Here is a 16,107-nt window from a genome sequence, read left to right on the forward strand (position 1 = left end):
ACAGCGATGGATGACAAAGCTGCTTCTAGTGGCACATTTCTACTTATAAAATGGTCTGATGGGAAAAGACTATTTCTGTGTTCAAGTTGTGCTAAAAGAAGTTAGCCTGTTAGCAAAACTATTCCAGCCTAAAATATCATCTCAGTGCTAAACATGTTGCAGCATGTCAAGGATCTGAACATCTCGGAAGACGGTACAAATGACTGAAGAACATGATAACTGCAGTTCCCAAAGACAATTCTATTTGAGGACATATACTGTTAAAATCTCAATTTAAAGACGATATGTAAAATATGTGATGGGTTGTATTGGAACCAGGATTGTGAGAGACATTTTGTTGTACTTTTTAGTTTGTATTTTATTTTGACTTGAACAGTAATACTACTATTGTTGTTGCCACAATTTGCATACTGTTCAAGTTGTTTGTTTAAACCACTAAAATTCTAATAAAGATATTTTGGGGGGAAAAAAACATGTTGCAGCAGCTCAGGCATCCCTAATGCTAATGTTGCTAATGCTATTTTTCAAAGAAGCTACATTAATGGACAGAGGTTCCTGACAGACTTGAAAGGTGCATCGGTATAATAACACTTGGTACCAATCTGATGGCTGAATAACCTACTTAACAGATTATAAACAATAAATATCCTTGTTGTTGAGCTCATGTCTATTTATTCAACAATTCAGCAGCAAAAGAAAATCGTTTCTGAAGTGAAAATGTTGCTTACTCTGTCAATATTATATAGTATTGTAAAACAGCAACCCTTTATTTTGAAAGAGCTTTCGGAAGTGCTTGTATCTTATTGTGAACTTGACAGCTTGCTGTCCGCGCGGTGACAGAGAGAAAGAGAAAGAGAGGGAGAGAGAGAAGCGCAGAGAGATACGGTAACCTGCAGGAGGACTCACATGGTCCTGCTGCAGCGGACCATACACCACCAGAACTCTCCAAAACCTCTCCCACTCAACTTCTTATTTTTTTTTTAAAAAAAATTCTCCCACTGTACCACCTTATAGTTTTGTCTGTCTTTTAGAGGAATTTCTTCTTCTTCTTCTTCTTTTTTTTTTTTTTTTTTTTTTTCTTCGCATCCTTGCCGCGCGCAGCCCGGTCTCGGCCAGACTCGCGGCGTCTGGCCGGCGAAACAGCGTCATGGCTCGGGAGAACGGAGACACCGGCAGCGGCGAGACGTGGAAGAAACAGGTCGACGACATCAAGAAGGTCTTTGATTTTAAAGAAGTCCTCGGAACGTGAGTAGACCGCCTTAAAAACCTCTTTTTATACTCCGGAAGCATCCTCACCCGGAGTCTGTTTGCGTCTTCCAGGGACTTCACAGTGACACTTTGTTACTACGTTTGAATAAAAATGACTCTTTCTACTTTATTCCTCGCTGTTAAACACCGTAGCATCGACAGGGCGCTCGTTGGGTGTCCTGTATAAAAATACACGCACTGCAGTCTTCAGTTGGAAGCATAATTCCAGGCTCTTAATGATTCTTCACAACATTTGAACAGTGACATCACAGCATCACTGCTAGTAGGGCAGCTTGATGCTCCCAGGCTTGCGTGTTATTCATTACATGGAGTTAATCATTGTAACCATTCAGTTATCAGGCTGAGCCGTTTCACTAATTCCCCTCTGGCAAGAACACAGCTTTCCCACTGGTCGCAAATCACTCTATTTCAGTCTAAGCTGGCAGCCTGGTATAATGCACAGAGCTTCTACTACTTCTTTATTTTGCAAAAAAAAAAGAAGAAAAAAGACACAACAACAAGAAGAAACAATGGGTCCACTGGTAAATCAGTCCTTCATTTTGGGAAATTGGCGACGGGCCAAAGCTTACATGTGAAGCCGACCTGATCCATCTGAAAACCAGCCACTGTCCTCTGTCTCTGCCGATAGTCACCCCATTGCTGCCAACTTTGCAAATTTGTCACTAACCTTCCCAACTTTTCAGACAAAAAGAAAATCAACAGGCCGGGCTCTTTAAAGATTGAAAGATCAGTGATCTACCAGAAATCTGCAAATGGTGTATCCCTAAAAAATATATGTATGTAAAAAAAAACTCTTAATTTTGTGAGGTAAAATGTTTTATTACAACCACAAATGTCAATGTAGTTTATTAGCGTTTTACGTGGCAGACCAATGCAAAGTGGTGTAAAGTTGTGTAACGGAAAGCAAGTTTTTAAGGTATATATATCTAAAGAAAAATTGTATTTTCATTCAGCCCCCTTTACTCTGATACAAATAGAATATAAATATAATAATATAAATAGAATCCAGTGCCACTGGTAGTCTTTAGAAGTCAAATAATTAGTAGTTTCCTGTTTTTTTTTTGGAGGGGGGGGGGGTTCTTAGTGTAAATTCAGTTTTTCGGTGAAGCTTTTGGAGTTTAAAAATGCATTTTTAGACTCTAGTGTCCTTTATTGAACAACAAATAAACTGGATATAGGGAGAAGGGGAAGACATCCAGATGCTGGGGAGACGGTGAATTTGTGTCTCACCTCTAGTCAGATGAGACACAAACTGTAGCTTTTTGGCCAACAGATTCGGCAGGAATCTGATATGATAATCACCCACCTGATTGTGCAGGGTTTCCCCCACAAGACCAACGGTTGCGCTGCTAGGAACGTTTTGTTTAGGAATGCTAAGAATATTCCGATTGGATGAAAAGACCTGTTTGTGATTGGCTGGTTGTGTCGCTTATTTCTATAACCTTTGTCAAGTTGCACAGACAGAAAGAAGCACACCTGCCAGAACATCAAGTGAGCATGTGTGAGACAGAAATGCACACGGCACATGTTATTCTTTGTTCACAAAGATGTATGCTCTCACATCAGTCTCACTGCGCGCTCAGATTGGTGGCATGAATGTAACGTCATAAGCAGAAGATTACTCTTTAAGGCTGAGTTACTCTGGCGCTTTTCGAGGTTTACGTTCAAGTCAATCAATTGTTTGAGCTTTTATACTTGACATGTACGTTGGCGCAGCATTTTCTGAAAATAAGTCCTGGTGTAAATGCCAGTACAGGCGAACAATGACCAGTGTTCTTCTAGAGATAAAAGAACACTGTCCATTTTGGTGCCAAATTACAAAAATTCAGAGGTGTACATCGAGGCACTTCGAGGCCAATGCTACAAATGTTAACCTAGCTTTAGCCTGGGCGACTAAGTCCTGGTGACGCATCAAGACATATGATGTGCTGGTGAAAACCTTGTGTTGTACTGGCTTATGGACGGTGGTAGCCTCCAGTTTTTTCATTTCAGACCCTTCCCTCAGCAAGGGCGTATTTTCCAGCCGACCCAGCTCTTTGAATGGAAGGACGTTAGCCGCCTGGTCACTAGTGAGTCCAGGTGGATACAGAGAAACCACTATGGCAAGAGTCTAAAATAAATACACAGCACTCTTTTACATGCTGTACCAACCGTAAATAATCCATCGTGTTGTCCAAGAGAGACAGTTGTGTTTTTAAGCATCTGATTCTAGTAATAAACCTGGTTAGCGTAGCTAGTGTTACTAGAGGTATCCACCTCTGCAAAGGTCTGAAAATCATACACTGAACCTGTCAGACCTGCCTGCACATGGGCGGTTAACAACAGTCACCGACCTGCTGTCAACTTAGCAACTTTGAACTTTGTCCCTATATTTAGTGGCTCTTCATACAAAAAAATAAATTGTGATCGGACAAGATCACAATTGGCAGGTCAGGCTTTTCGGCCAGAAAACTGCAACCGGCTCTTCCCTATTTTCCAGTTATCATAAACACACACACGCACACACACAAAAAAACCCGCTTTTACACCTTTTTTCATCCTTCATGATGACTGTTAAACTGTGGTGAATTTACTCACCATCTTAAATCTCCTGCTGTTTATTTGACCACACACACATTTTGTCTGGTTTGCCCTCAAGCTTCATTGCCCCGGTGTTTCTGTTCCAATGCTACTCCATTATCCAAGCTCTTGTGTCGGTTCTGTTTATAAAGCGACTTGTGATGACTTTAAGTAAGCTTAGGCAGCAGCAGCGGTGGTGGTTGTTGGAGGTGTGTGTGTGTGTGTGTGGGGGGGATTTTCTGGTTGATGACAGCAAGACTTTAGCAGACAGCACGAATTACAGCCTGAGCTGCAGCGGTATCACTGTCAGGGTCGTAAGCCTTTTCCTGTGGGAGTTAGAGGCTTTAGGAGAGGAAGCTCCGAGGTGGGACATGTTTGTTGTCCTTTTCAATCAAGTGAAAATTTCACTTTGAACCAATTATCTGCATCCACTTCCAGTTTAGAGGAGTTATCTTGTTTGGAGATGGGCGTAGATTGGCTTTAACGATGAATTCAGAATTTGGGAAGTACAAGAAGCAGGGTTAATGGTTCTTTTTGTCTTTTCGTTTTTGCTGCAGCGCAGCTGAAACTTGGAGCAGATGTGAATCACGCAGACACCTGCTCACTCAGGAGGCAGAGCGGCAGTGATCCGAGTCGGTTCTGTTTGACGGCGCCGGTGATGGATGTTTGAAACTGATGCGTCAGCAGAAAGGGGGAAGCAGGATGTGTGTGTGGGGGTGTGTGTGGTGGAGGAGAGGTGACTGCAGTGACTGAATCCCAAACAGACTCTCACTTTCTGTCCTGGAACCAATCAGATAATTGTTGTTGCCTGAGGCGGGTCAGCTGGTTTCCTGATCGGCCAATGGACGACCGCGGGCCACTTCCTGCAGCAGAGAAGCCGCGGTGTGTTTTTCGCTTCTGCGGGTTTTGACCCCAGGAAGTGATGTCAGACACCTGACACTGTCATCCCTGCATCATCTGGTCCCAACACTCTGCCTGTGCACCTGAATGCCTCGCCTCCTCAGGTTTATCAGCCTCAGAGGGGCTCAATTAGAGCCGCAGCTGTGTGCAGAGTGATGTGTTCGAGTCTCTCCCTGGTGTCTGATTACACCCCCTGGTGTGTATGCAGTGTGGGCCCCTGTTCCTCACTGATCAATTATTCAAAAGGAACAGGAGTGTGTTCTTTGTTGCACGTGTGTGTGATCTGCAGGTGGGCTGCGCATCTCAGCAGGAGAGGTCACTGTGAACTGAGAAAATGCAAAAGAAATAGTTTATTCAGGAGAGTCTTAATATAGTTGGTGGGAAAGTAAAATTATAAACACAGTTTTTTTTAAGCCCATTATTAATCCATTTGTTGCTAACAGTAGTGAATCTGATCACTAAGCAAATGATGGATGAGGGAGTTCAAATGTAAACATGTCACACCAGCAGGAGACTAAAATTCTAACTATTTGATCCACCCAGCACTTATAAGTAGCACCCAGCAAATGTACCAAAATGCAATTCTGTCAAAAATGGCAAAAATAAACATTTATGCATTTAAATTAGAGATGCAGAGAAAAAAATCTGTTCTATTAAGAATCGCAAATCCTAGTCCTGGGAATTCTGAATCGATTTAAAATGTCTCCTAGCTCCAGTGTTAATGATGTTTAACATTTAAAGTTTAATGATCTTTGAAAATGCGGATTATGGCATTATCATTATATCACTTGAAAACGGTCAGTATTAACTTTTATTGTAATAATTTAAGGGACAATTTATTGTAAAACAAAATTTCTCATTGTGACGTAACCCGTGCAACAACGATGGCATAATTTCTTGACTTGAACGTGACCCAGAGTTCCTTCTGTTGGATGGGCGTTCAGCTCGTCTGCATTGAGCTAGCTAAACGTTGCTGGCTAGCTAAGGGCATTCCAAAACCCCACGTTAGCCTGGCTAGCTTAGTGCCGGATTTCAGGTTGGATGTGACTGCAGAAGACCTTTTTAAAGGAGCAGAAGTGTGTGTGAGTGTGGGGGCGTGTGTGTGTGTGTGGGTGTGGGCGTGTGCGTGTGTGAAAGTGTGTGAGGATGGGACAGGAAGAGAAATGTGATGGTAATGCATTGTGGGATTGTTACAGTGCTGTCCAGGGCATGCTGCCCTTAATTGATGCTCCACTTCCCCGGTTCCGGCACTGTTCTTCGTTCACCGTTTCTGGGACTCCGCAACCCACATCCCTCCCAAGTCATTTTGTCCTCTCTTTATCTCCTCTTTATGCCTACAACTCTGTCCTACGTCCCTCCCCACCACACCACCATCCCGCGTCTAACTCTGCCCGGTCTCTCTCGACAGTGCAGGGTTGCGGTGCCAGCGTGCGTGATGGACTTTTCAAAGTTCCTTTCACTCGAAGTATAAATAGGATCTTAAAAATAGAACAAAAGATGATTGTTAGCTTTGTAACAAAGCCAGCTTCATCAGTGGACTGCCAGCCTACGCCCTGAACGGTGCACAACAGCACATGTGCAGTTTTCCTAAGAAAAGATAAGATGTACTTTATTGATCCCACAATCGGGAAATCTCTGCACATTTACAAACATTTTCATTCCTTCACAGTTTGATATTTATTGATATTTATAATGTCTCCTGGGTTATTTACCTGTTTTGTTCTCGAGTCCGTTTTATAAAATGACGTTTGAGTGCAGTGGAAGAATGATTAATCTGCATTCAGCCGTTTACCAAATGACTGCAGCAGTTGTGGTCATTAAAGAATGGCTCAGTGCCACACAAAAAGGATGAAAACACAATATGTGTGTGCATCATCTTTGCTTTCCATCTTAAGCCTCACAGTGCCATTGTTTCTACACTAAGGCTGCGAAGTCTTTTTAAGGAAATCAGAAAAATGGTGAGCCAGTTTGTAGAAAAACAACAAAGATGTTTACTCTGGGTGAACCTTTGGGGCAACAGGGGAGTCCTGGCCGGAAGGATCCTCGAATCTTTTCACATTTTCTTCTCTAATGGGGATTTTATGTGACTGTCCAACACAAAGGCACACTGCACACTTCAGTGGTGGAGGCATTGGAAAGGGGAATTGTGCAAACATCAAGGAAAATTTTACTTTTCAAGTTTTTTATTGCAATTATAGACGTGGATTCAGTGAAGCAGAGGTGCCCATGTTTGTTGCTGAGACCATAGAGGCTATGATGCTTGAGCCAAAGACTCGGTGAAGATGCAGCTGAAGCTGGTAAGGCAGAGTCATCATCCACAGTGAAACATGCTACTCAGTAAGGAGGAAAACATTACTCCAAAAGAAACACAGCAACACCAGATTGCAGTTTGCAAATGTCCACAGGAACCTTCATATTTAGAGACATGTCCATAATGACCATCGCTAACTGAAGTATGGGGTAATCAAGTTGTGGGGCTTTTTTGCTGCAGAAGAGACTGGTGGACTTTATAAAATAGATAGAATCATGAGGAAAGAACATTAAGTAGAAATATAGAAGCAACATCTAAAGATCTCAAAGCTGGGGCTCAGATTAGTCTTCCAAATGGACCTTAAACTTACAGCCAAAGTGGTTACAAAATGGATTCAGGAGAACAAAATCAGTTCTACATAGAATTTGTTGGCAGATCTGAAAAGGTGTGCGAGTGTCGCTTCCACCAGCTCTTTCAGGAAGAATGGACCAGAACTCCAGCAAACTAATGTAAGAAACTTGAGGAAGGAAACCCAAAATCTTCGACTCAAGTCAAAGGCAATGCTACCGAATGCTGATGAGATGGATGTAAACTTCTGATTTTGAAAACATCTCTGACATACTCTCTCTCATTATTCTGGCATCTAGTAAATAGAAATCATTTTACTAATTCTACCAAGAGAAGTTTGATCTGATTTACCTTCAAACAGAGCAAAAGAAGGTGCATTTATTCTATTGTTTGGTGTGTGTAACAGTGTGTGAGCTACACTGTGTTGCTCTTGAAGGTTTGAGTTTCTGCATTTACTGTGAAACTTTGTGTATGAGGAGAAGTGGGCGGGTGGGGTGGGGTGGGGGGGGGACTTTCAGCCCAGACTGACACGTGGGTCCAGAGTATTAATGATCATAAACTTCAGTCCATTATCGGATCAAGGCTCTATTTTAAGCCTCTCTGTGATAACATCCAGCTTATAATGTCCCCGATCTGGGAGCCTGTTGTTTCTGCTGCTGCTGCTGCCACCGCCACCCAGTTAGACAGCTGTATAGATTTATGAACTCAGCTGCATGTTCCAAAGGGAAAAGGTTAGAAATGTCATTTTTTCAATAAACAAAACATGGAAGGGAATGTGTTGTTTGTCCTGGTCGGAGGACTCGGTTTCAGCGCTCTTGTGCGATCCCGAAGGCCCCCGACAACAACATCTGCTCTCCGAGCGCGACACGAGGGGAATGCAACCTGCTGGGACGCAAACGCTGGTTGTGATGAACGGAGCAGCTGGTGGGAGACGGCTGCGTTTTTTAGTGATCAAGGACGACAGCGGAGCCGCTGGAGGTCAGCGATGTGAGCCGCGGAGCTAACTGCTGTCCTGCAGGCTATCGGCCTGGTTCACAACACCATTAGGAGTCAGCGGAGGACGGGGCGCAGGAATTCGTGTCAACATGAATGAGTACCAGCTCTCTGTTCAAGAGAGGAGGCGCACTGGGGTTAATAAAGTGTTGTAGCCGACCGTGTTGTGGTTTGGAACTGTACTTTATTTTGCGGTTATGAAAAGTTGGTTTATGTCTGATAGCTGACTGAAGTATCAGTTGAACATTGATTTCATAGAATAGGTGCATACCGTGCCATTGAAAAGTTTTCCGTCTCGAGAAGCACCAATCCGCTTCTTTCACTTTCAATACCAATATCTGGTATTGGTAATATTAGTATCGGCCGAAACCGATCCAATACAGAAAATTAGTGTTGAATTGACTTAAAACATTTCTTTTTTTTTAACGCAGACATAAATTTACCGAATTACAGATTTATTTGATAACTCTGCACCAGTACAGCACACTTAAATACACCAACAGCTTCTGTAAAAACAACACAACTTGAATTTATTTCAGTCAGTGCAATTCGGAGTGTAACAAAATTAATTATAAAAAAAACCCTGAAGCTTACAAAAACAACATGTCGACTACCTTGGTCGAACATGTAAAAAATAAACTGCAACATTCATTGTATCGTTTACCATGTTTGCTGTATCAGAACTTATTCAGAAAATGTACTTCCATCTGTTTAGCTGTTAACACTTTAGCGCGTTAGCTCTCGGAAAAGCTAAAAAGCACTTCAAGCTAGCATAAAAACTATTTTTTGCGAAATCAAAGAAGTTATTTATTATTTTTGCCATTCCCATCAACCTTTTCTAACGAGATAGGAAACACAGTTTCAAAGCAAAACACAGTTTCCTATCTCTTGTACTTTAAGAAAACTAAAACTTAAGTACAGCTTAATCTCTAGCCTTCATATTTCTCCTTCCAACGTAGCATGGCACTGTGCAAAACAGGCTTCATTTTGCCACACATCTCAGAAACATGAAAAGACATTTTCAGGAATATGTTGCTAGCAGGCAAATTGTAATTTTTCTGACATCACTTAATGCTAATGATGCTAACAAAGGAAACAGCTGAGTTATGGGGGGTGTATGTTTCAGGGTTTCCATCTCCATGTAAGCACTTTACCTCTTTAGCTTATTATCTCTCAGAAAAGACCAAAAGCATCTCAAGCTAGCATGAAAACTTCCCATAAACCTTTTCTAATGCAATAGGAAACATGGTTAATGAATAATCAATAAAACTTAAAGCACAGCTTCATCTCTAGCCATAGTAACAGCCTTAATATTTCCCCTTCCAAAGCAGCATGCTAACAGCACGTGGTTAGTGCTGTGTCAAACAGGCTTTGTTTTGCTGCAGAATATTATGTCGTTTTCAAAATTCAAGGAGTATTTCATTTATTTTCTTTTCAAGAATTTTTTCTATATTCAAGGAAGATTTTGCAGTGATGAAGAATGGATCCTCTCTGGAGCTAAGCAGAGAAACAGCATCCCCCCCTCACCCTTCTGACTTTGATTGGGTTTTAAACTGACTGGATCAGGACTCTGGCCACTCTCTGGGAAATGCTTCCAGACTGGATTGTTTTGTTGTTCGATTTCATTTTCGATCTTCTCAAACATCGACATCCTCTCTCCAAGAAGATCGATTCGGTAGGCCTGAGCAGTGGCTGCCGTGTTCACATGAAAATGTACCAGATCTGCATTTTTCAGTGCAGGAGAAGTTAGCAGTCAACCCCGATCGGCGATTCCACGCTCGCCTGAACGGAGGAGCAAATCAGAAAGCAGCTTTGCATATTTTCTCTTTAGGCTCTGCTTCTTGTGATGGAGGCAAAAGAAAATATAACAAAATAATGGAGTGGAGGAAGGAGAAGGATAAAGAAGAAGAGATAAGGTATGGAAATGAGGAATTGTAATCAAACGGCAATGAGGGATGGAAGCAGGAGCTCACATAAGCCTGAAGGGAGAGGGGGGGCTTCAGGGCCCCTTTGGCATTCATGTTCCACTTCTGAAGGATAAATATGTTGGAAGTGGTTTCGTTCTGCTACTCGATCTCTCCTTCCACCATCTGCTGTTGTTGGAGCCAAGAAAAGCTTTTGTTCTGGAAAAAAAGGCCATCTCTGTTTAGAGCTGCAAGGCATTTAAGAACCTAAGTGGTGTCTCATTATGTAAATTTCAGAACAGAGGCTAATAGAATCTTCACACGGATGATTTTGAATCTGTTGGTTCAGTAATGGACTAATTGTAAGCAGCAGCAGCAGCGATGGAGGCAGAGCTCCGGACCAGCCAAGGGGACGTGGAGCTCTGCTCAGACTCCAGAATGAGCGATCCGTCAGCCGGCCTCTGTTGGAGGCCGTCCATGTTTCCCTATTCGTGCTGCCTTTGGAAGGATTAATCCATGGCATGAACAAGGAGATCTGGGCTTTCTTTCCTAATCATTTCCTTTCATGAGTCCACAGAACGGGTTGGAATGGATTAAAACTGAGCGTTCTTATTACAGCTGCACCGATCACCGATCTTTAAAAAGCCTGGCCTGCCAGTTCCGATTTTGGAAAATGCCTATTTCTTTGGTGTGAAAAAGTCTCTAAATATAGTAACAAAGTTGCTAAGTTAATAATAATAATAGCACTTCATTTGCATAGCACCTTTTTAAACACATTTTACAAAGTGTTTTACATAGAAAAACCAATTAAAGCATCCATTGACACATGAAACACAGAAAGTGTACCAAATCAATTAAAATACATAACAATGAAAGACAAAATGAAATAATAAAAATACAAAAGAAATTAGAATATTAAAAGCCTTATCATAACTAATGATTTAAAAGCAGACAATGAAATGGCCTGTTTAATATTTGTAAGTAATATTTGGGAACAAAGTTGGCAACAATGGTTTAATGTTGACCTCACATGTGCAGATGTGACCTGCGTTTTGCATGTTGGGTTTGATCATTTAAAAAGTTTTTAAAAATCTGGGTAGATTTATTGGTCCAACCAGTTTATCGGTTCAAGGCTAGTTCTCATAGCTTTAAAAGAAAGTTTATATCAGTTTATTTTACAGTATGATAAGCATTCACATAGTTGAGCTTCGAATTGGTTGACTGGTTGCGTGCGACCACATTCACATCATCATCTCCGGATGTTCTGATGGCTGAAAAATTGAAGCTGTCTTCAAAATATTAAGTGTTGAAATATCAACACATTATTTTGCTCCTAAACCAGTTCTTTTTTTTTTCTCCAAAGAGTTTTTGCGGCGCTAGTGGCTCGTATTTTTTCCACAGTAGGCAGACAGGAAGGAGGGTGAGGAGAGGGGGGAAGACATGCGGCAAAGGTCGTCGGGACCGGGAGTCGAACCCGCGACGTCCGCATCGAGGACTAAGGCCTCCAAACGTGGGGCGTGCTAACCCCCTGCGCCACCACAGCACGCCCCCCTAAACCAGTTCTTCTCTGGTGTCTAGAATCCTTTAGCAAACAAACTATTTGCTAAAACTAATGTCAAATGTTTCGGTTCAGTGCAAGCTAGTACAAAGAGTTCTGTCACTACTGTTTTATCTAAATCCCACATCAAAACCTTAGAAGTGCTACAAAACCTCTGCTTCCAAGCAGAGTATTTAAAGAATACACTTTAAAAACTGTTGGGTTACAAAAGGTTCAGTTAGAGTTATTTTGCTAACCCAGACCTGTGTCAAATATAAACCAGTCAAGCCCTTTGAATTGACACAAGACGGTGATATTGTGGGGTTTGTGACTGTAGCATTTCTAATCAAGCCCATGTCCAGCTGGCTCATGTCCACAATGAACTAATAGTACCATAGGAAATATTGCCTGTGTGAGTTTTCTCACCAACACTCAGATGTCAGATGGGAAATTTCACAAAACATGAGTTCAGAGTAAACAAAAATGGCCAACTGGGAAGAAGCAATGACAATAGTGTGTGGTCATATTTAAAGGACACAAAACACTACAACGATGTCTTCAACATCCGCTGGACTCTGTGTACCATGAACTTGTTTTGTCTTCTGCATTTTGGGTCTCCTTCTGTGTTTTCATCACCTCACTTTTTTATTGGTCTCGTTTGTCCCTGGAACACAACACCACACCACACATGTTGCAACATCGGGCCATGCAGTGGATCTACTGTATATTGACTTTAAGATCAATGTTTTGGTCAAATGACATTGGTAAAAATCCGAACCTTGAACTCTCAGCTATTGAGAAACGATGGCTACCTGAAGGTGTGGGCTCTGATGAATCTTGAAATGACTGGATCTGATTTTACCCAGCCACTAATGTTTAGTTTGGCCGTTACTTGTGTAATACGCCAGCTTACCTGAAATTGTGTGCACTGTAGAGTAAACAGCCCTGTGGGGAGTAGGGCCGTGACATCTTTGCCAGAATTAAAATATCTTAAACATCCCTATGGCTCCGATTTGAATTGCTCAATATTTGGAAGCGTGGCCAACATGAACTAATTGGTTTCGTTCACCTCCTCCTTTAATTGCCATTAAACTGAAAGGAGATGACAATCAAGCAAAATTGCGTGGGAAAACGATGGCCAAGCTGACGTAGAGGTTAAGACAATTCTTCGATCAAATTATGATTCCTTTCTATTATCCTGTCTGATTCTGCTGCCACTTTATAGGTGGCAATAGTGCATCTTTATGGTCTTTGCTGAAGTGTACACATAACTGAACCAAATATCAAGAGCTCCTAATAAGGCTATTGGTCAAGCTTTTTTTTTTTCTGTGGTGCTCACAAAAATGTCACCACAACCTTTTTAGGGTCTTTTCCTAAGACACCCTGGGTAGTAACACCGTGTACCTAAGTAATATTTGGCAGGCATGAGGCAGGGTCGCCATGGTAACCCTTAGCTGTTGCCCATCAGATTGTGAACAATGGCTGCCGTTAATGGAAGCAGTGCTGCCGCAGTGCCGCGGCCAACCGCCGTACACTCTGTCTTCTCGACAGGTAATTTAGGGCAGACCACCACTTAACACACAAACACAGGGAGAAGACCCACAAGAGAGCAAACACAAAGAGACATGTATACACAACTCCAACTGCAAGAAAACCTCTGGTAGCTATGACACACACACATTATAGTGCTGTAAAGTGAAACGCACACCTTTATGAGGGACACACACACACACTGCTGCACCGTAGGGGCTTTTTCTGTATTATAGCAGACCTACTTTTACTCAGCCCCATTACTGTACTCAGATCAAGGTGATGCAAGCTTTTTTTTTTTTTAAATGTATGGTCTCTGGAGTTACTGTGCATTATAATTTTATTGTACTGCACAATGACAGTGAAGTATTTTATCTTATCTGATGTGTGTGTTGTTTATGAGGCTTTTCTTGACCCACTTACACAACTTGTGAAGTCGTCCTTGATGTCGAACACAGAGCGACGCCGTGCAAGCGCAAGTAGATACAAATACAACCAGTGGCGCAAAAAATGGGTATGCACTACATTGGGGTGCCACGCTAGAAGGGGTGCCAAAATGATGGCAGAAAAATGATTTCTGTTTGGTATTTTCCATGTTTAACAGCAAGGTTATTATAGTTAACTAAAACTAACTAAATTAATGAAAACTAAAATTGAGAAAACATTTCTGTGAACTGAAATAAAAAACACTTATTAATGGGGAAAAACTACAACTGGAACTATATTGTGCACTTATGAAACTAATTAAAACATACCAAATTTAGACATTATATCCTTCATTTTTGTGTTCATGAATCTATTTACTAGACTTTCAAACTCAGTGAGTCATTCAACAAGAATTGAATACATTTTTAAAAAAATTTATTTTCTGTTGAGTATTCATAACCCAATCAATGTAAGCATAATCACAATATACTTTGATGTTTTTCGAGTTCCACACCTCAAATTATTTTTAAGTCATATTTGAGATGTACAGCATTTTTATAACACACCAAGCTGACATAGTTACTTTAGTGTGCTGTAAAGTGGCACTGTGTGGCTGGAAAAGCACATACTACTGCTCCTTTAAAAATTGAAATAATTATTAGAAAACTGCTTTTTGTATTTACTCAAGTTAGCTTGATCAGTTAAAATTTGTTTGATTTGTTTAATAAAATATGATTGTTTCACATCTCAGGGATCTGTCAAAATTTATGAATTTAGTTTGCTTCACAATCCATTAAAGACTTCAGCTATCTGTGTTTTTTCTGCAACCTCTTCCTTCTACAGTTTTTTCTTTCACTCAACTTTCCATTAATACATTTGGCAGACGGTACTTTAACCTTTAGTCTTCAAAATGAACAGAAATAACCTCTGAAATTGACTAGTGTGTGTAGTAGAGATTATGGGGTGTGTTACATTTAAATATCAAGGAAATCCAAAGTATGAACTGATGATGTTGAGCTCTTATATTATCAGTCAACTGCTTTGGTTGGACTAAACACTCCTAGTTTATCTAGGGAGTTTCTAATTGACTAATGAAGTTTGTATGATTTTGGAGGAAGACAATCACATCATTCCCCCCCTACAGCATTAATAAAGCCTTGAGTCACTTCTAATAAGCCGAGCTGCTGCCGGGTACATTTCACCAAGCAGCCTTCTGCCACTGTTTGCACTCCCTTCGCGTGTGCGTGTGTGTGTCATTTGTGCGTTTGCGACATTGGAGGGTGATTAGATGAGTTTGTGTCTGTTGGACTGAGCCCAGTCAAAGCTCTCTGAGTAACTGGGAGTCTGTACTTCTGTCTCGTTAACACCTGCTCCTCCGTGTGTGACTTTGTCGGGGTGTGACCACGGCTCACCGCAAGATGTTTGTTTTCCTGCAAAACAGATGCAGCAAAGCAGCTGTGGGGGGGATTTAAAGCGCGACTAGTTTAGGCAGAAAGAAACGCATGTAAGGGCATGACGGCTGGATCCGGTGGAAACGATGACGCTTGTTTTAATCTGGGAACACAGCTCTGGATACACGGTTAACCTGTGACATTTGTTTATGGGTAATTCTTTGCTGAAAGGTCTAGGTTGTGCAGATTTTAAGTTTTTAACTGACCGAGAACAGTAATAGATTTTTACTAAAGGCCATAAGGGCGGTTACCCAGGGTGGTATCACAAAGGGGGTCAAGTTATTTATTTATTTGAATGTGATACTGTCAGGATCTGTGTTTTTCTGTGTTTAGTTAGAGTTTTCTGTGTCCTTAAGTCTCTTCGTTGTCCTGTCCTCCCCTTGATTGTTCCCAGGTGTGTCTCGTCTCTGTGATTACCCTCCTGTGTATTTAACTCCACCTGTGTTCCTTGTTCCTCGTCGGGTCCTCGTCAATGTTAGTTTCTGTGTCGTCAGTGTTTCCGTGTGCCTGCTGCTCGTTGTTTGGACTAAGTTTTCTCATTAAATCATCATTTTTCATCATACCTGGGTCCGCTGCCTCTGCCTCACCACCTCACACCCGCACCACTCCATGACAGATTCTGCCTTAAGTATTAGTTTAACAAATAGTTGCTTCTTAGTGAAATTGTACAACAGTACTTCAGCTCATATAGTAAAACTCACAGACTGATATATTTCACCCATTTATTTCTGTTCAGTTTGATGGTTCTTGGTTTACAAATAAAAAACCCCCGAATTCAGTTTCTCAGAAAATCTAAATATTACCTCAAAACTATACAAAAGGATATATTTTCCATAAATGTGAGTCTAATATAAGGTATGTTGGCATACTCTACAATGCATGCACTGGAGTTAAACTATTTATTTACTTAATTTTATGTTTTGTGAAACTAGCTATGAG

The 16,107-nt window shown here is 41.4% G+C and overlaps 1 protein-coding gene across 1 annotated transcript in view; it reads left to right on the forward strand.

Moving 5' to 3' along the window:
* The first annotated feature begins 501 nt into the window (after positions 1-501).
* Positions 502-16,107, forward strand: part of camk1da (calcium/calmodulin-dependent protein kinase 1Da) — an 84,395-nt gene continuing 68,789 nt past the window's right edge. Inside the window, exon 1 of the mRNA XM_032589597.1 lies at positions 502-1,245. Coding sequence (XP_032445488.1) covers positions 1,148-1,245 — 98 coding nt within the window. The 5' untranslated portion in view covers positions 502-1,147. The remainder of the gene's footprint in view (positions 1,246-16,107) is intronic.

The sequence above is a fragment of the Xiphophorus hellerii genome, chromosome 17, assembly GCF_003331165.1.
Source record: "Xiphophorus hellerii strain 12219 chromosome 17, Xiphophorus_hellerii-4.1, whole genome shotgun sequence".
NCBI classification, from domain to species: Eukaryota; Metazoa; Chordata; class Actinopteri; order Cyprinodontiformes; family Poeciliidae; genus Xiphophorus; species Xiphophorus hellerii.